Raw genomic sequence first — 21,731 nt, 5'->3', positions numbered from 1 at the left:
CCGAAGCTGACAATGCTTTTCGACCATATGTCGTGATCACGGGAATGAAAATTACCGAATAGGGGTGAGCATGGAACTTAAATAGGGATTATTTGTCTTCACACGTGTGCATAAGTGACCACGAGTAGAATTTAGATATGGCTGGTGAACATTAATAGAATTCTCATGTAATTTAATTTCGATGGTTTCTGCAATTAATAGTCTCGTATAATTCAAAAATTGTAGATCTCTTAAAGTACCATTTATAACTGACACAATATAATAGCGTAGCTTAATTTAGTTTATTTAGTCTCATATAATTATATTGGATATTAAGTATTTTGGCCTCGTTAAATAAAAAAGTATGTTTTTCATTAATGGCACAAAAGGCTAATTCTGACGCTACTGAATGAGAAGCACGAACTGAGGCAGCGTGTTGATTAACTCGAAAATTCAGAGGAAACCGCATAGAATCCTGATAAGACGAGTCACAATCACCACCACAAGAAATGTTGTATACTAGGTCATTTATTTGTGTTGCGAATGAGGAAAGGACTGAATGATTGTTCAGTATAGTGTGTAATTTCCATATTGGCCTGGCTACAATTTTAAATTCAGTATCTTTAAAGAATCTGTTAAGTTGTTTGTGCCACTGTTCGACACATGGGACAGAAATAAAGTATTTTTTTTATATTACTATATCAAATACCGGTATGGTTCTGCATTATAACAGGTATCACCCGTTCACCTACAAAGATCGATTATCTTTAATCAATTTCTCAATGCTTATAAACATTCAACAATGGAATCTGCTTTGGGCTCAGAAATACAAATATTAAGATTCTTATACAGGGGTTACCTACTTGCTACAATAGACAAAATTAGGGTACAAGCTAAGGATAGAATAGAAAAAAATACACCAACCAACAATAGTAATATCAAAAAATACTTTATTTTTGTCCCACATGTGAAACAGTGGCACAAACACCTTAACAGATTCTTTAAAGATACCAAATTTAAAATTGTAGCCAGGCCAATACGGAAATTACACACTATACTGAACAATCGCACAATCCTTTCCTCGTTCGCAACACAAATAAATGACCTAGTATACAATATTTCTTGCAGTGATTGTGACTCGTCTTACCAGGGTTCTAGGCGGTTTCCTCTGAATTTTCATGTTAATCAACATGCGACCTCAGTTCGTGCTTCTCGTTCAGCAGTGTCAGAATTAGCCTTTCATGCCGTTAATGAAAAACATACTTTTTTATTTTAAGAGGCCAAAATACTTAGCGTCCAACATAATTATACGAGACTATTAATTGCAGAAACCATCGAAATTAAGTTACATGAGAATTCTGTTAATGTTCGCCAAGCATATCTAATCTCCAACTCGTGATCCTTTACGTGCATGTGCGAAGACAAATAATTCCTATTTAAGTTCCATGCTCATCCCTATTCAGTAATTTTCATTCCTGTGATCATGACATATGGTTGAAAAGCATTGTCAGCTTCGGAAAGGAAAATCGTTTTGTAATTTTTTCATTAAATAAATTTTTTACTTAATTTTTAATTGCTTTAAACTGATTTTTAATTGTGTTCATTTGATTTTTAATTATTGTTAATTATTCCTTACTGTAATATAAGATTTCCAATTTTTTAATTGTTTTCATTTTAATTTCTGGAGAGTATCATATAGAAGTGTTCTACGTATCATATTGAGGTAAACTTCCCTTATACTTTTACAAATATTGGTATCAACGTAGAACGTATTGAGAATTATAGTCTGGTTCATACTAACATATAAATGTAGAAGATATTATAGAACAAAAATAATGACTACTTTTTATAATTTTTGATTCTATAATATCTTCTGCATATAAATGTAGAAGATATTACAAAATTACAGAAAAATGCAGGTGCCCTATCACACTCAGCTATATCAGGTCTATAATTTATTATTTATTTATTTTTTTGCAATATTTTGAATCTTGATTTTATTTTGATAATAATTTCACTCTAATGTCTGGCTATAAAATCAAAATAGGAAAATAAATAATTAATATTTAAAAAGATTTATGCATCTAGTTTACCAATTTTCACTAAGCTTCCAAATTCCTCAAAGAAACTCACTCCAGGTCATCTACAAGTTGTCCAGAAACTCAGTTGGAAAGGGTTAATAAAAAAATCATAATTGGTATAAACCATTGTACATGAGAAATAATATATATATGTAAGTATTTCACAAGATCAGAGATGAAGTAAAACATTACTTGGTTATGGTCACCTGGCTGTCTGCATAAATCATCTGTAGATTCGAGAACAACTGAAAAGAATGACTTGAAATCTTCAAAGATACTCCCTTTGCTATCAGATTCTTGTAGCATAAACCGTGATATTAAGTTAAGAGTAGCACTTAGTAGGTGGAACTGAAAATATAAACAACAACCAAAAATATAAATTACATTACATACAAACACACAATAAACCCTAGATTTAAAATTTAACAGTCCAAAGTCAAAATAGGAAAAAAGAACTTAAATTTAACACACAGCATCCACTGAAACAAGCTTTTGCCCACCCAGGACTCAGTGACATAACTACCTCACTCTGATTGTACTTCCCATAGGTTAAAATAGTTTTATCACAAGAAGCAAATTTAACTCACAGCTAATGAGAAGGCTGACAATGATCCACACAACCAATAGGTGCAGTAAAATACAGTAATAATTTTATTTATTAATGCTTTTATATTCATGCAAAATTTAATGACCAGTCAGGTTTTCACCTGTAACTTCTCATAGGAGTGGCCTGGATATGGGAAAAGCATACCAAAGGAACCTCGTGAGGTGCAGAAATGATGAAGGAAACAACACTGATACAACAATGGAAATAAAATGGTACAGAGGGACTTTATTCAAAAATGGCAACATAGCACTGGGCTGGCTGCCATGATACAGATGCATCACTGACAAAGATGGAACAAAGGGAAGAGGTGGTTCTCAGTAGAGATATGGCCACCCCTAATATTGATGCAGGCTTTGCACTGCCTGTCCATACTTAGAACAATGTTGTTGATAAGATCTTGCAGTAACATCGTCCATTCCTCTTCAGCTGGTGAACATTTTCTGGTGGGTGTGGATATGCTGCTAGGCATCTCCCCAGAAAGTCCCATATGGGTTCGATGGGATTTAGATCGGTGGAACAGGCAGGAATCCATACGAACAATGTCCTCACTTTCCAAAAGCACATCAACAGCTACAGTGCAATGGGGTGTGGCGTTATTATCCATAAACACGAACTCGGGACCAATGGCACCTTGGAACAGACGCACATGGGGAAGGATTACCTCAGTACAGTAGAATGCAAGGGTTATAGTACCACCTTCCAGTATCTGGAGTTGTGTACGTCCATCCAAGATAACGCCTCACCAGACGAGAATACCTCAACCGCCATATCGATCCCTTTCAGTGATGTTGTGGTTAAGATTTTGCGGTTGTAACCTTTAGAAATAGTGTTGGTTCTTAAGTTTTGCATACCAGTGTACAAGTTTTTCATAACATTCTAACAACTTTGATAACTGTATTTCTTTTGAATTTAATGGACTTTGAATTTAGCAAACAAGTCAGTATACAGTAAAGCAAAGTTTTACTGTATCCTGAAATTTATATATATATTGTGTGTGTGTGTGTGTGTGTGTGTGTGTGTGTGTGTGTGTGTGTGTGTGTGTGTGTGTGTGTGTGTGTGTGTGTGTGTGTGTGCACGCGTGCGTGCAAGGGGGAGGTATCAAAAAGTTCATACCTTTATCTAGAAATAATAGCCCTAGAAAGGTGAAATTGCACAAATCCTTTTCTATGTACTCTCCATATATAGTAACACATTTCTCCCATCTATGGATCAGTTGTTTAATGCCTTGATCATAGAAGTCTGCACTTTTTGCCTGAAACCACGATACCACTTCATTGATGTAGTTGTAGTAGTACGGTTTTAGGAGCATAAGCAACTAAGACCATATTGCTCTTCACTGATGACTTCCTGAGATGAATCAAAGTGGCGTCTATGCAATGGTTTTTTCATTTCTTGAAACAAGAAAAAGTCTGATGGTGCCAGGAAGAATTGGGTGGGTGCTGCAGTAACACAAATCCAACAGTTGGTGAGAACATTGCATTTGACATAGCTTCTACAATCTTGTAACCCATCATGCAGAGACCTTAGATATGTGCAGATTGCAATATAAAATGCTGTGGGCAGACCCATAACTAATTCCCACCGCATTTGCGAAAAATGAATTGTCACACATCTGTCACTTAGCACAGGCTGCTCAACCGTTGCAACCGTCTCACTGTCTGTGGATGTTGATGCCCTTCCTTCTCTTGGCTCGTCAAACACACTTAAAAGTGTACGTGAGAGTACAGCCCACACTGGAACTCCGTTTCCACTTTTTTACAGCATCATAGGATGGACAATTCTGCTCATACACAGCTTTCATTTCTTCATCAATTTCCTGTTCTTTCTTGCCCTGCAAATGCAGGAATTTGATCACTGCTTGATACTTGTCAACCACAGCATCCTTCCTCAGATTCCGGGTTCCATCTCTGGTGTAGGATCACCTACAGGAATGAAATTTCGCATGTTAGTTATTGAATATATTGACAATATTAAAAACGGCATCATCCTAATGATGTTTTATCTTGGTCAGGGTACGAAATTTTTTATACCCCCTCGTGTATATATACTTAATTGCTAATTTCATGTTTTATGGGCTATAAAGTACAAAATTTACGGTTGTATTGTAGTTGCAGATATGTGGCATTGATGCTATTGTAATAATTAAACATCAAATGCACATTAATAGAATTAGGGAAGATTCTATTTAATTAAGGGGTATGTGTTTGTAGTGTAGTTTATATTTTGGTGGGAAGCATTTCAGGCATTAAGGCCTAACAGTACTACCGAGCAATTTGGTGTGCTACCAGTTGCCAGATTGCCTAAAGATCTATGTCGTAATTTTCAAATAAAATATGTTAAAAATGAATATAGTAGTAGTAGTAGTAGTAGTAATGGAGGTATGTGATGCAAAAAAGTAAGTGTATGAGCTTATGTTTAGGAAACACTTCCTAATTCATTTCACAAATATACGTGGTCTCAATTCTAATCTCAATGATGTCCATTTCCACTTGCAGTCTGCCAAACCCCATGTACTTTTTCTGACAGAATCTCAGTTATCGGTTGATTCAACTACTGCTCATCTCAGTTGCCCAAATTATTCGCTGTATGAGTCCTTTCACCTCAAAGGTGGTACTTGTGCATATGTCCATTCCGATATATATTCCCTGTCAGAGACTTGGTAATTTGGAATCTCCTCATTGTGTCAAATTCATCTGTTGTCTCTACTATTCTCCCAACTCCACTAATCACTTGGAGCTCTTTGCCTTCCTCTCTTTGCAAATTGACTTTCTCCAGTCCAACTTTCCTAACAGTGAGGTAATTTTCCTTGGTGATTTTAATGTTCACAACTCCAGCTGGCTTCCGTTTTCTAGTCACACTGACCTGGCTGGTCAAGATGCTGAGGCTTTTGCAATTACTAATGACCTTGCACAGATTGTTCATTTCCCTACAAGAATACCGGACAATCCTAACCATACAGCCAACACGATTGATCTTTTTCTCACAAACAACCCTTCTAAGTACACGGTTGAAGTGAGGGGGTCCTTTAGGCACCTCAGATCACAACTTGGTGATTTGTCTCTTCTCCAATGGAGCCTTTATCTCATGGCTATTCCCAAACTCGTATTGTTTGGCATTACAAGAATGCAAAATGGGATGTTCTGCAAGATTTCATTTCTTCTTTTCTATGGTCGGATTATTGTTTCAAAACTTCTGATGTCAACGTTTGCTCAGATTGTGTCAGTGAAATTATTCTTGCAGGAATGGAATCCTTTATCCCACACTACACTTTAAAATCTCATCATCTCATCCTTTATCTAAACCTTGGTTTTCCAATAAATGTGCTAGGGCTGTTCAAAAGAAGAACATTGCATATCGTAATTGGCTTGTTTCTAATTCTTCAGTTTCATTTTCTGCCAACGCCAAAGCTCACAACAATTGTAAAGCAGTTATTAATCAGTCCAAACTAGAGTTTGAACAGGCTAAGAGTAGAAAACTTGCTTCTTGCCTTAATGGTAGTCGAGAATTCTGTTCTCTTGCCAAAGCTATTGGCCGCAACTTTTGCCCATCTCTGCTCCCACCTCTATACAAACCAGATGGTTCTGTTGTCACTTCAGCCAAGGATAAAACTGACCTGTTAGCATCCCATTTCTCTTCAAACTCATGTATTAATGACCTTGGTAAAACACCTCCCACCATTCCCAACATGCTCCATTCAATGTCTCCTGTGGTCTTCCATCAAAAGTATGTCAGAAGGATTTTGACGACTCTTGATGCTAAGAAAGCTCAAGGTCCTGATGGTATTTCTTCACTCGTTCTCAAAACCTGTGCTCCTGAACTTACTCCTGTTCTTTGCTGCCTTTTTTCACTTTCTTATTCCAAAGGTGTTTTTCCTTCTGCTTGGAAATTTTCTCATATCCAGCCAGTTCCTAAAAAGGGTGACAAATCCCTCCCATCCAATTATTATCCCACTACAATTACTTCTACTCTTTCTAAAGTAATGGAGAAATCAATTAATCGCCAACTCTTAAACTACCTAGAAACCTTCCGTCTGATCAAAGATCGCCAGTATGGATTCTGTCAATGTCAATCCAATTCTGATATTCTGGCTTATGTTACCCATTTACGGACTAATTCAATGGAAAAATTCGGTGAAACACAACAAGCAGTTGCTTTTGACATCTCGAAGGCTTTTGACCGTGTTTGGCATAAAGGTCTTCTAAACAAGCTTCCATCTTATGGTTTACCAACTGTTTTTTGTAATTGGTTATCCAGTTTTCTCTCTGATCGCTCACTGAGGGTGATGATAGATGGCTCTCTGTCTTCTAACTACTCCACTAATGCCGGTGTCCCCCCAAGGTTCAGCTACCAATTCCTTAAATGCCGATCTTCAGGTAATTCTCCAGTGGGGCAAAGACAACTTAGTTGATTTCAATCCTTCTAAAACTCAGTCTTGTCTTATATCTCGCAAAAAGGATTCTTCCGCTCCTATGCTTATCTTTAGCGACACTCCGATTTCTAGGCAAAATGATATATCTCTTTTGGGGATTACTCTGACTTCTAATCTCCCTTTGCACAAGCACATTACAAATACTGCTTCCTCTGCATCTAAAAAACTTGGTTTTCTCTTTCGCTCTCAGCGTTACTTTTCTTCCAAACAGCTGCTCACTCTGTATAAATCGCAAATCCACCCTGCCATGGAATATTGTTCCCACATCTGGGGTGGTGCCCCCAAAACCTCTCTCAGGCTTCTTGATTCCATTCAGTAGAGGGCAGTTAGGTTAATTAATGATTCATCTCTAACAGAGTCTCTCCACTTGCTCTCTCATACACGTACTGTTTCTGCTGCATGTCTCGTCTACAGATACTTCCATGGGCACTGTTCTTCTGAATTGGCTTCTATAATTCCCGCTCTCTCTCTCTTTCAAAACAGTCCGAACACGTGCCTCCACCAGCCGACATCCATTTACTGTCCAACTTCAAACTCACAGAATCAACTTTTCATCTTCCTCATTTATTCATTCAACTGCCGTTTTCTGGAACAACCTTCCTTCATACGTATTTACTGAAAATTACATTCTACAGTAGTTCAAGTCCAATGTCAACAAATATCTTCTTTCGTCTTCTCAACCTCCAACCCAAGCACGGTACAAAGTACTATTGGTTCTAATACCTCTCGTGTTTGGGGTTTACATAAAAAAAAAACAAAAAAAAACTCTACATCCTTTCTAAAATAAGGCCTCCAGAGCTGTACACAGTACTCTATGTGTGGCTTGACCATTGCCTTGTATAACGGGATTAATCACTTCCCTGTCCCTGCTAGAAAAATTCCTACATAGGTGGCAGCATCCATTCATTACTACTCTCTGTCTTCTCCCACTCAACCACCTTTTTATCCATTGTAGCAACTTACCCTTAATACCACACTGCTCCAATTTGTACAGTAGTCTTTCATGCGCAACAGTATCAAAAGCTTTCCTGAAATCCAAGTGTATGATCTCAAAATTATTCTTTGTATCCAGTTTGATTGAATACTACGATGTGGAAGTTGTTGTTGCTTGGGTTTTATTGGCGCATTAGCGACTAAGGCTATAATGTGCCAAAATACGATGTGGAAAATAATTTTGATATCATATTTCAATCCCTTAACAAACCTATGCTGTGTCTCAATTATTACTGCAGTCTTGTCTTGATGATCCTGCAATGCATCATTAACCAGTGACACCATTATTTTTCCTGGAAAGAAGTTAAACTAACTGCTCTGTAATCACTCGTGTCACCCTTAAATCCCCCATTGTGAATTGGGGATACATTTGCACATCTCCAGTCCATGGGGACTTCCCCAGAGTTGCCTTTCTTATGTTTAACTTCAACAATTTCTCCTCCACTTTTCTCTCGATTATTACAAAATCATTAAACACCCTGTTACAGTTTAATAAACTTCTGGCTTTTTCAATCCTTAATAACTCCTCATGTGTGAATGTAGATGAAAAATACTCATTCAGTTTGTCACCTATCTGATCAGGATCAAACAGTCGAACCATCAATATCAAGAGGACCAATCTGATTCATCCCCTTACTTCTACAGTTTATATAAGTAAAGAAGTCTTTGCTGTTTTTCTTTGCATCCTTTGCCAAAGATTTCTCATAATCTACCTTTGCTTGCCTAACCTCTTTGTGACTTGATTACAGACTAGCTTATATCTGTCATAGACTTCTGTGTCACCAGATAATTTATATGCGATGCATTTTTCTTCTGTGCCACGAGCCTCATTAATTCATCTGACATCCATTTAGGCCTAAACTTTGAACAATATTTCTTAATTGGTATGAAAAGCCTAGTAGCTTCCATGATTGGTTCCTTGAATGCACCCCACTTAGAATTCGCTGTTGGTAATATCATCAGTTGGTCCAACTGTACAGAATTTAAAAATTGTCTGAGACCACTGTAGTCTCCTTTACGGAAGCAGAAACCCTTCCCTCTACACCTGATGGTAATTATATCTTTAAGTAAATCTGACATCAGTACACTGTGATCACTGCCACCTATTCGTTCCTTTATCTGCAAATTGTTTATACACAAATAATCACTGCTGATAACCAGATCAAGAGTATTACCCTCTTTGGTTGCCTTTCGAACATGCTACTGCAGAAAAGGATCATCCAATAAATCCACAAAAGTCTTGCTAGTGTGCGAGTGACGAACCCACAAGTTCCAGTCAATATCTGAGAAGTTAAAATCGTCCATTATAACACAATCTGATTTGCTGGCCCATTCAATTTCTCTGTACAATTGTTCGTTGTACTCATTAGAGTCATTAAGTCTATAACACGCTCCTACTCTCATTTTTGCTTTCCCAGTGCTTATGTCACACCAAAGTGACTAAATTTACACTGATTTTTCTTAATTAACAGCCTAACCCCTCCTCGCTTCCTATCCTGTAATTAGATGCAAATAAATTAGATGAATTTGAATTGCTGGTCAAGACATCAAAGGCAGATACTGCCCACTGTACTGCCATACATTGTACTGCCCAAATTCCAATTCTGCACTGCTTATAACTGTGTGACATCATGTATCTGATATCCCAACAGTATCTGCCTTTGATGTCTTGACCAGCAATTCAAATTCATCAATTTATTTACTATACTTCTAGCACTGGTGTACATATAAGTATACATGCACCTATTCTAACACAGCCCATGTATTTATTTGTTTCATGATGACTCCCACCAGTCTCTAAACCCCCCAGCAACCTCCAGGCTGCTGCTCATTCTAATAGAAGCAATGCAAGAATCACTTTCACCTCTGCCTGCGGCTACTATTAACCTTGTAGACTGTGAATCCCCCCCTCAAAGCTAGCAGTTTTCTGGCCCACCTAATACTGCCTTGACAGCATCAGCAAATACTCTTGCACCCCTTCTAATCAAGTGTATCCCATCCCTGTAGAAGCAGTCTCTCCTGTTAACAAGCACAGACCACACTGAGAAAAATTCTACCCCATGAACCTTGCACAATCCCTCCAGGTCTGAATTGATTGACAAGGCTGTCATCGATACTCCCTCCTATCGCGTCTGGGAAGAATTGCAGACACTTTCAAATTTAACCCTAACTCGTGACTTTTTTTTCAGCATTGACCTGTACTTATTAAGTATATCTGCAGCTCTTCTACTCTTAATGTCATTAGTGCCAACATTATCACCCTTTGTGCCCTTAAAAGATGATATCTGTTCTAAAACGTCATCAACTTTTGTCCCTGGTAGACATACCCTGGTCCTATTCCATCTATCCTTTTATCTTTTTTACACAATATATTATCAGTCTCCCTGACAATAGAGTCACAGACAATAACTAACTCCTGTGGGACCAGCAAATTCTGCCTCGGAGATTGCCTCGATTGCCGCTGTTGCCTGATGCACAAGAGTGAGCTCTTGCACTGAGTTGGGCGGCTGAGAGCTTGATGGGTCTCCCATTTTAATATCTTCAAGGGCATCTACCCGACTCTTCAAACTCTCATAAGCACTCATCAGAACGCTGATATAAAAGGTTAAAGGAAATGGAAAAATTAATCAAATAATTTATTAAAGCTAAAGGGTTATAAAAAAGAATACAATAATGAATAAAGAGTTAGTGAAGAGGTGGAGGAAGGCAAAAGTAGTAAAAAATTACATTCATCCACTTGGCCATCTCTTCGCTACTTCCTCAGGGGCTTTGAGTGGATAGATAGCCATATTAAATGAATGTCTCATGCATACCTGTTTCTGCAGTCCCAATAACAGTTTTACTAAAATTCATTATCCATTTTTAGTTTTGGGTATCCTAAATATATAAATATATTAAATGTGAATGAAAATTAAATTAAATTTTATTGTAGATTAGTATTTCCTGCAAACTGGGATTGGGACCCAAAGCCCAACAGGTATGCATTAGTATAACGTACATAGGTTTTAATCATTATGGATGGTGGTCAATATAAGAAAGGCCGATTGTCAATCAAATTGCCAATTTCATAGGTTTTGTGTATATATATATTTTTTTTTTTTTTTTTTTTTAAATAACACCCAATGTGTTCCTATGATTAAAGAAATCCACTGTATAAAAATGATCACTAATTAATTTAAACAACACACAAAGTCTTTATTTTAAACCCCGAATAGTATCTGAAGATGTTCTAAAGCTGCAAAATCAAATCATTAATTCACATCAAATAAATTGACACCTACAAGATCATACACTTTCTCTACTTCTTCCTGCTAATAAATTTTCCCGCACTTGTCACGTCATATGTTTTTAACTTTCGAGTGAGGATTTTTTTTATATAGAAAAAACAGCTAAATGTTGATCAATTTTTTTATATTCCACTTTACTCTCACTCTCTCTCTCCTTGATAAAGCTTCCACTTTCCCATCAATGAATTAAATTAAATATCCATTGGTAAGGCAACAATTGATTTTGAGAAATCTCTTAAATTTCTATCACAATAAGTCTATCACACTAAGTAATCATTTAAAAGTCTATCACATTAAGTAATCATTTTTTAATGTTTTCTATTGTGTAAAACATGTCAAAAAAGTTTATTCTTCTACAACACCCAATTTGTATACATGAAAATTAATAACACTTACCAGCATTTCTGGCTGCAACAGAAAGAGTGAATTTATAGATGCTGCTGAAGTTAAAATTTTCTTGCAACAGGATACAACAAAAGCAGTTTCTTCTCCAATTTTTTGCTGAACTGCATAATTTATATTTAATAAAATAACCTATAACATGAAACACCAACAAAAAAAAAAAAAATACTATTATTTTGTAACAAATTATAAAACTAAAAGAAATTAAATTATATTTGAAATTAAAAAATAACAATCCAGCAAAGATAGCATAACTTAGGAAGATGAGTAGATGAAGCAGAAATCAAATAGCTAATGGAGTAATTTATATTGTTCTCTTAACAAGCGAACCATTCACCAATCTACATGTTACAGAGGTTGAGAAACCAAGATTAACTCCTGAGGGTTAGTTGGTTAGCTGATTTTATTTTTAATGGCACATTGGCAGTTTAGACCATAATGTACTAAGTCAAATTCCTGAGGGAGATCCAAATTACCTATGCCTTAGATTAGCTAACTGCAGCATGATTGAAGAGGGCTTTTTGATTTCTCCAAAGGAGTAACAAGAGCAAACTCACTACACTGTCATGTAATCAAAAGCAGAAGACAGCATGCCAGGAATATTCCAGTTCAATAGCAGTAGTTTATTACTTAAGCTATATTTTTTAATATAAGGTTTATGTTTCAAAATGCCCAATTAAAGTGTAATAATAAATATTTAATCTTTTATTTTCTAAAAAAGTTTTATCTTCTTATCTTTATATATAAGTACACTAGACAACGTACAAGTTAGTGCAAATGCATCACATTAGTATGCAGCTGAACTCTGAATTAGCACAAATATGCAAAGGTGGCATCATTTAAGTTATATCTCATATTGTGAATACCTTCACAACGAGTTGCAATATTGCACTACTTCGAATAAGTAATGCTTCACCAAAGGAGAAGACTGTTGTTACTTATTCTCAGCAGATACCAACACCCAGACGGCACTGTTTCACGGCTATTTGGCCCTTCTTCGGTGGGTGGGTAGGTACCCTAGTGATGCAATGATGACAAAACAGTTATGAGGCTAAAGCCCTTAACACATTTCAGTCTTAATTTATATTATACACCATCAGGCATCTCTCATATTGTGGAGTTACACTTCATAACTGTTTTGTCATCTCTGCATCACCCACTGAAGAAGGGCCAAATAGCCCTGAAACGGTGCTGTCTGGGTGGTGGTATCTGCTGAGAATAAGTAACAACAGTCTTCTCCTTTAGTGAAGCATTACTTATTCGAAGTAGTGCAATATCATGGCAACTCGTTGTGAAGGTATTCACAATATGAGATATCACTTAAATGATGCCGCATTTGCATATTTGTGCTAATTCAGAGTTCAGCTGCGTACTAATATGATGCGTTTGCACTAACTTGTACGTTGTCTAAATCTCTAGCAGCCTGAAGTTAAAGCCCTTCACACATTTCAGTCATAAGTACACTAGTTAATAACAGTAGCAGAATTAACATGGTAAGTGTTTACTACCAATATCAAGGTTAAATCAAGGTATTATGATAAGGCCTCCATAGCCAAGTGGTCAGGAGTGGGAGTGCAGTAGCACACGCTCCTTGAGTAGACCGGGGTTCAAGTCCCTGACTGCTAAATACGGTCAATCTGCCAACCCGCACTGGACCAGCATGGCAGATTATGGTCCATTTCCCTCAACATGAATTGTTGAGGAGGCTTCCATCCTGCAGTGGGTTGATAATGGCTACAGTTTACCTTTTTTTTGTTATGATGAACTTTCCTATTTCAAATAATGGGAGCAGCTAATTTGATTGTGCACAGAGAAATCCACGGATTTATCCCATGTGAGCATGCAATACATTATTCAGGTAGCTACATGTCCAATAGGGGGTTCTGAGATGAAATATACAAAACTTACAATGCAATGGCTTTTACTACCTACTAGCTTTTTTACTACCTACTTTACTACCTTAAATACAGATGAAATGAAGAAATGCATTTCTATTTTAATTTATGCCTATCTTTGTTGCACCTATTGAATTGCATCTTCCATGATTACTCTCTCCCATTATAAGTATAATCCTCACTATAACACAATTTATCTCCAATTTCACTCTCAATTCCTTTTAAATATATCACAAGACATGTCCAACTGACCCATCAATAATTACTATCAGTAAATTATCTCCTTCAATACATCAAGATAGGGCTTACAATACTGGTATTTCGGTATTTTTAATTTATGAAACCAGGATACCGGTATTCCAAAAACAAACGTTTTTCTCAATAAATATTGATGACAATTAGGTGCAAAAAAGTAAGGAAAAAAACAAGTACTGTAATTACTTGAATTCATGTTTTAAATAAACTTTTATTGCAAAAATAAATATTCTGAAAAAAATCATTAAAATACAGTTATTCTAAAAGCAAAAAAATACATTGTTAGTGCAAAGTTTAGTTATGTTTAAGCATCCGTACTACCTGTCCGAATAAAGTGAGCTCTTAAGAAACATAAGCAATCAATAGTATGATCGTTTAAAATGGATCTAATTTTGGTACATACAGTATTTGATTAGCGGCAGAAAACGCCCTTTCAGATTCTATTCTGGTACTGAGATAATCGTAGACGATATCAGTCCATATTTTCTAGGCTTTTAACTTTTTTAGCAAAAATAGTTAAAAGTATTTCATTAATTTCCAACTCAAGTTCATCTTTTAAAATCTCATTGAAGTCAGGCAATTTCTTATTTTGGAAAGAATTTGTGGAACACTGATGTTGGTCTTCCATGATTGAATTATGTTCATCATTTTAAATCAGATTGGACCCTTATGCAATGGACATAGGATAGTATTAGATAGCATAGCTGAAGTTGCAGATGAACTCAACAGTTACTTTGCCTCAATATTTACATAAAAAAAAACCATTGTGTCAATGAGATATTATGGAAGTGAAGTTGAAAAAAATGTAATTAATGATGTTGAAATTTCAAATTATTATTTAATGAGAACTTTCGCGCCTACAGGCGAGTAAGGCTTCTGTGGTTGATGGCATATACCCTATAATCGTAAAGGAGGCGGCAAGTGAGTACATTGAACCATTAAGGCTAGTTATGAGAGCATCACTGGACAGAAGAGAGATTCCGTTGGATTGGTGTAAATTGGAACATAAAGAAGGTTCTAGGAGTGTAACGGGAAATTACCGACCTGCCAGTCTAACTTCAGTAGTAGGGAAAATCATGGAGGCAATGATCAAGGGTGGAATTCAGGATCATTTAGATGGAAATGGAATCCTGTAGGATACACACAGCATGGTTTTATAAAGGGAAAATCATGTTTAACAAATCTGGTTAGCCATTTTGACAGGTCACTCATGAGCTGGATTTAGGGAATAATTTCGACATCGTTTATTTGTATTTCAGCAAAGCATTTGACTCAGTCCCACATGAGTGGCTACTTTATAAGTTGGAGCAGGCTGGAATCATAGGGAAAATCCTTAAATGGATAGCACGATGGCACCAGGCAGATTGTTGTGATAAATGGTTATTCCTCAGATTGGGTTAATGTAAGTAGTGGGGTTCCCCAAGGATCAGTATTGGGACCACTGTTGTTTTTGATTATCTTAAATGACATCTACGAAGGTTGTTGTTATTTAGTTTTTAGGAGCATTAGCAACTAAGGCCATATTGCTCCAGGTATATGCAGTGGTCATTCCCTGACCTTTCTGCATCCTCCATATTTGGTGGTCACAGGCTTGAACCCCGGTTTAATCAAGAGGCGTGTGCTGCGCACTGCTGCTCCTGCCCACCTGGCTATGGAGGCACCTATCTATGAAGGGATGGAGGGCATGAGGTTTAAACTTGCAGATTATGTAAAGATCAGTAGAGTAGTTAATGATCGCCGCCGAGCTTCTTCAGAGTGACCTAGATAGACTTCTGGGATGGCCAGAAAAGTGGCAGCTATGCTTTAATTCAACAAAATGCAAGGTCTTACACCTGGGGAACAGCAACCCCAAAATAACTTATACACTTGGTGTAGTTGAACTAAAGTCAGTAGTGGAGGGATGAGACTTGGGAGTTACGATATGGTCAGACAAAGTTGTCCGAGAATTGTGGACAGATTGCAATGTTGCATGGTGTCCTATCGATGATTTATCGAACATTTGCCAGTAGAGATAAGGATGTCATAATCACATAAAGGTGATTTTATAACCTTTATGTGATTAAATTATAAACAATTATTTTTTTTTAACATTAGTACCAAAAAACTGGTATTTTTTGTATCAATACTGGAAAAAAATTACCGGTATTCGAGATCCCGGGATCCCAGTATTGAAAGCCCTACATCAAGAGTTGAAAATTGCATACAAATTCTGCTTCCCAATCAGAATTATTCCATGACTTTACTGTCCACTGAAAGTTGACTAATCCACTGTTTCCATGGAGAAAAATGGTTATTTAGGCACAAAAATCTGTGTGATAACTTATATTGTAAAAAAAAAAAAAAAAAAAAACACAACAGCATTTTAATTACAGCTACTGGCTAGCTTGATTCACACAAAATAAGCATAAAGTTGGAACTGCATGCAGTAAATGAAAAACTTTAAAAAAAACTGAGAGGAAATTAAGAGTTCTGGTCAATGCATTTGTAGACTGAATTTTTTGCAGTAAAACAGAAAAATCCACCTGCTTGACAAATGGTATTCCTTCAAAATAACTGTATTCTGTGCAATACACCTTTACACAGATATGCTATTCGTCAAAGTACCTCTGATAGCAGTTCTTTTTTTTATGGTCTTCAGCTACTATTTTGTGTTTACAATAATTTCTTCAACATCCCGGAATCAATCTCCTTTGAGTGTTATTTAAATTTGAAAAAAGACAATCACTGGATGGGGGGATACTTCCCTTATGCAAGGTCCCATTGTCATTACAGAGAAGCTGGTTTTGCTTCTGCCACTTGGCATTTCTTATGTCATTTTCCCAGATGTTTTTCTGCCACTTTTCTGAGTGTTTCTTCTGGACAGCCTCTTGTAGATGTAAAGCAGTGAGGTAGAAAGCTTCACTAGCAGTGTGTCCACTGAGCACAATATTTTTATGAACTAAGCTATCTCTAAAAATATACTAATTACTTACACTCTTAATATCATGATAAAATCATTTATTGTTCAGCAATATGCTACATTACCTTTACCAGAGCCTTGATCACTTGAAAACTGGATTAAATCCTGAACAATATAAATATAACTGCCAAGAGAATCCTATGATGTGTAAGAATAGTTTCAAACTCTTACATGTCATGAGTCTCTTTTAGGAATTATATTTGTTTTCTGGTATTTAATATGCACATGATCAAGGCTCCAGTGAAGGAATTTATTCTAACAATCATCATTCTTTGATTAAAGGAATTTGCATCATATTGAAATTTAACATACTGCTCAATAATAAACAATTTTAGCATGATATAAAGAGAGTAATTAGTATCAATCCTTATGGGTAAACCCCACAAAAAAAAAAAAAAATGATTTGTTCAAAGTCTTGATTAAGCTGTCACTGTTGAAGAAAGTAATTAACATGACCTTAACATGTGATTTCACTTTAGGAGCTTTTTTTCAGTCTTGATGGGTTAGCCCCCCACCACCACCATCCTCACAACTGTTGCTTAACTTCTAGGTCATAGCCAGACAGGTTTCATCACCTGCGGCGATGCTACTCATTATTCTCAGGTCACTTTGGAAGCAGAGAAACGATATACCATTTGCATTTCAGTCAGCAAGTGTAGGAAACTTTGCATAGACATCCCATGCTCCAGGAGAGGTGTTGATATCTTTACTTATTTCATAAATTGTCAAATGCCTGTTTCATCGTATTTTGCATATATAAGCTATATTCCATCAATTCATACAGTCACAGGTCCACCTGCACATGGTTCTATTGAAAGTAGAACAGAGATTCTGATTTAAGTACATAATATTGCATATGTGTGTATTTATTTTGATATGAAAATTTTGTCCATGAAAACAGTGACTAGACCACACAGAAATGTCAGCAAAAAAAAATCTTAAATAATGCAAACAAATAAGAAAAACTTTCACAGGCTAGCCCTTTGATTTGTTTCCATGATGCAAAATTCCTTTAATCAAAGAGTGACTACTGGAATAAACTCCCATCTACTATTGTGGAAGTTAAAAATTTATCAAAATTTAGGAGGGACTGGATAAATACTTAAAATAAATAGGTAAATGAAGTGAGAGAAGGTGACTAGTTGACTAGGGAAGGAGATGGTTAGTTTGTTTTATTTTTTTAAAATTGTATTTAAATTTGATTCATTTTATTTTCTTTTTTGCCTGGTACTACATAAGCATGCTTCCTTGCATAATTTTGCTGATACTCATACTAATAGAAAGAAAATGTCCCCAAAGTGGCATAAAACCTGAATTTCATGTGTCTATCAAAAGCTTCAGTTGCTGTAAAAATTGAAAAAATAACTGTTTCACTTTCAATATATGTATCATATAAGAATATTCTGTTGCTGCTTTTAAAATTGAGTGTCTCATATTCGTTTTCCAGTGTATCTACAATTAGTAATACTACAAATGAAATACTACAAATTGTTTAAGAATAAAGTATACTGACCTGAGCAAAAGAGCTCCTAAGGGTTATGCTGGAATACCTGGTTCCCTGCATTTCACTATTGTCCAACATGTCATCCAATGTTTGCCAGAGAAGAACATGATTCTTTTCCTCCTCTTCCATAGTTTTATATTTCTTTGAATCATTTCTTAATATAAAAGAATGTTAAAAATTAGCAGTTCAATTCAAAATACAAATGAATGTAAAATACTTCATTTTAATCAAAAACAGGATTGTCAAACACTCAGACCACATAAAGCCTTTATCAAACTGTATGCAACTGATGTTTCAACATACAGTCAGTCCTCGTATAGCACGATAGTTGTGTTCCTAGAAACCCTCGTGCAATGCAAAATCGTGCAATATAAACAAGGCCCTATGGGAAAAATAGGGTTAGGTGCCAACCACCCAAGATTGAACACACATTTGTAACCAAAACATTACCAAACACAATAAAAGTAAAATCGTAATAAAATACTTAAGTATTTTATTACGACTATTACGTAATAAAATATTGCTAATGCTTTTGCTTCTATCGTAAGCAAACTTGTTTTTTGTTTGATTTTCTATCCAAACAGATGACAGCCGTTCCATCTCTTCCAATTCTTTGTGTCTTAATCTAATGGATTTTAATTGCACTTTGAGTTGTTCCTGCTATGAAAGTTGCTTTTATTTTCTCTGCATTCTTTCTAATTCTCGGCGTTGCCTCATTTAGGTCTGTAGCATGTGCAATATCACATGGTGTTTCATTTCGCTCAAAGCGTTTCACAATTTCATATTTTTTCTATATCGGCAGAGGCGGACTGGCTATAAGCCTTCCCGGGGAAACCCCGGTGGGCCGGAGGCCGGTGTGATTTTGGCCATAAACGCTAGTATGAGGTCACTACAAATTTTCCCGGATGAGAATTTTTGACCCAGTCCGCCTCTGTTTATCGATATTGCTTTTATTTTTCTCTCCAAATCTGCAGTGTCTTCACCAGGACGCTTCCTTTTCACACCTTTTAAGTATTTTACTCATTTTTAGGGAATAAAGCACAATTACAAAACGGGGAGGCACGCTTGATACACATAAACAAAGCTGCGCGGTTGTAGCAACTGAATAAACAACACCGTAAAGGCAGAGATTAACACCTCACATTTTACTAAAGCACATTTCTAGGAGTTACTACCATAAAACAATAAAAACAATTTTCAGTTGCGTTTCTGCTAGTGGAATCTGTTATAAACTGGTAGTAAAGTCGATCTAATTGCATTTGCGATTATACTGATTGCTGGAATTGTGTTGGTTTTTACGTTATTATGGTGAAATGTGTTTCCCCTTCACTAATATAAAAAACATAAATACATTTTCAGAATCTTCTCTTCATTCCTATCATGTTGCATTCGGTTGGGGTGATTCTGCGTTCGACTGCCATTTCTTGTAAACACAAAGGCGAATCGTGCATAAGCGAATTCGGTTCGTGTTATATAAGATATCATTCCCCTATTTATAAATCGTGTATGATCGAATCCGTGTTATACGAGGACTGAATGTATTTAGGTATACTTCAGAATTTATAAAATGACATATTGCAATTTATAAAATAAATGTTATCACAATAACATGAGACATTGAATCAAAAGTTACCATGTAACTTCCAGCTGAAAAATGATTATACTGAATTAATCCTGCACAATCATGCACTGTTCTATTTCTCCTCCAATATCTGGGGGAAGTACATGCTGCAGATAACCTATTTTTCCTGTAGAGCTACACTTGCAGCAAAAAAAGAGTAAGGAAGTGTTCAACACGTTTGCTGCCACCTATATTTGAGAGAGCCCATGAAACAGGCCCTAATTTTTGGAATATTGAGAAACAACAACATTTCAGGAATTCTTGAATAATGGTTGAAAAGTAAAAGTCTGGAATTCATAGCTAAAAGTGAACACTTATTTTTGGGCTGAGCTGTAAATCAGAACAAAAAACTCAAAATTTGATTGAAAGTTTATCCTATGTACATAAACTAACCTCAACAGAAGCAAAAATCAAATAAAAATGTACTATGCTATAAAACAAAAATGAATCATTAATGCTAATAGCCCAGAGTTCAATCAATGTCCCAACAGAATTAAGCAGTCCATTTCATGTACCTTTACTTTTATACCACTTGTATATTGACCACTTACATATGTCCACCTATATACAATATGGAACAGTATTTGGGATACCATTGAATGCTTATACACATCAATGCAGCGAAGGTGTTAATCTATATAACTGAACTCTGGTAAGAGCCGTTCAATTAGAGAGAGAGAGAGAGAGAGAGAGAGAGAGAGAGAGAGAGAGAGAGAGAGAGAGAGAGAGAGAGAGAGAGAGAGAGAGAGAGAGAGAGAGAGAGAGAGAGAGAGTGTGTGTGTGTGTGTGTGTGTGTGTGTGTGTGTGTGTGTGTGTGTGTGCGCGCGCGCGCGCAATATTTCTTTCATCACAATATTTTTTTCATGTCTATGGATTTAAAATGAAATATTAAAATTAGCTTCCAAAAGAACCAAACAAAATAAAATAAAAACTTATGACTAATCTAAGTTTTACAAACCTAATTTTAAAGTATTTTATATTTCAAGAATTTTATCTGTTTTACATGAGTAGTTTTGCAATGATAAGAATGGAATAAAAAAAAAAAAAAAAACCAGTTAAAGTGAAAACAGTTCTACTTTTATGGTTATTATGTTAAAGTGCATATTGTTAAAGTATATATATATTAAAGTAAATTACATAAATAAATGTGGGTCTTATGACTCACATTTGGAACAATGTGGGTCACGGAAAAATGGGCAAACAGGGTTGTCTAATACAATGCCAGATAAGATTGTTTTCAGATACTTTATATTACTATACTTGCATTCTTTCTCCTCCCATTTCTTTCCCTCCAACATCCAACAACTTTTGAGCTGAATCCAGAAAACTTTCATCTCCTTTATACATAATCATGCCTGCCAACTTTGAGAAATTGGAATGCATAAAACTGTTAATACAGATCTATTTTTTAGCCAGGAACACTGGAACGTGTTCCAGACCCATTCTTCCAAATTAATAATAATTAATTAAATGGAACGATGGATAAACTTTATATTCTTAAATGCCTGAAAATAATGCCTCTTGCTTTTGCCACCAGCACTGTTTTTGCATTTGAAGTAAGCTATTTGAAGCACAAAAATAGCAGTCAAATTTATTAGCTGAAGCAAATGATAACAAGTTAGGTACATTCCATTTTTATTTTTTAAATTAAGTAAGTAGTGAAAAGTAAGTAAATTCATGTAAATAACTAATTATATTGTTACCAATTAATTACTAACT

At 35.9% G+C, this 21,731-nt stretch overlaps 1 protein-coding gene across 1 annotated transcript in view; it reads right to left on the bottom strand.

Annotated features, from left to right (window-relative positions):
• The window catches only part of LOC150080137 (uncharacterized), a 193,249-nt gene that overhangs the window by 144,528 nt on the left and 26,990 nt on the right, over nt 1-21,731 (bottom strand). Inside the window, exons 3-4 of the mRNA XM_090380625.1 lie at nt 18,401-18,545; nt 2,253-2,408 (exon numbers count right to left, since the gene is read on the bottom strand). Coding sequence (XP_090236751.1) covers nt 2,253-2,408; nt 18,401-18,545 — 301 coding nt within the window. The remainder of the gene's footprint in view (nt 1-2,252; nt 2,409-18,400; nt 18,546-21,731) is intronic.

The sequence above is a fragment of the Mastigoproctus giganteus genome, chromosome 9 (assembly GCF_048544385.1).
Source record: "Mastigoproctus giganteus isolate SK-2022 chromosome 9, ASM4854438v1, whole genome shotgun sequence".
NCBI classification, from domain to species: domain Eukaryota; kingdom Metazoa; phylum Arthropoda; class Arachnida; order Uropygi; family Thelyphonidae; genus Mastigoproctus; species Mastigoproctus giganteus.
Note: the sequence above shows the minus strand (reverse complement) of the source record. Positions and strands in the feature narration are given on the sequence as shown.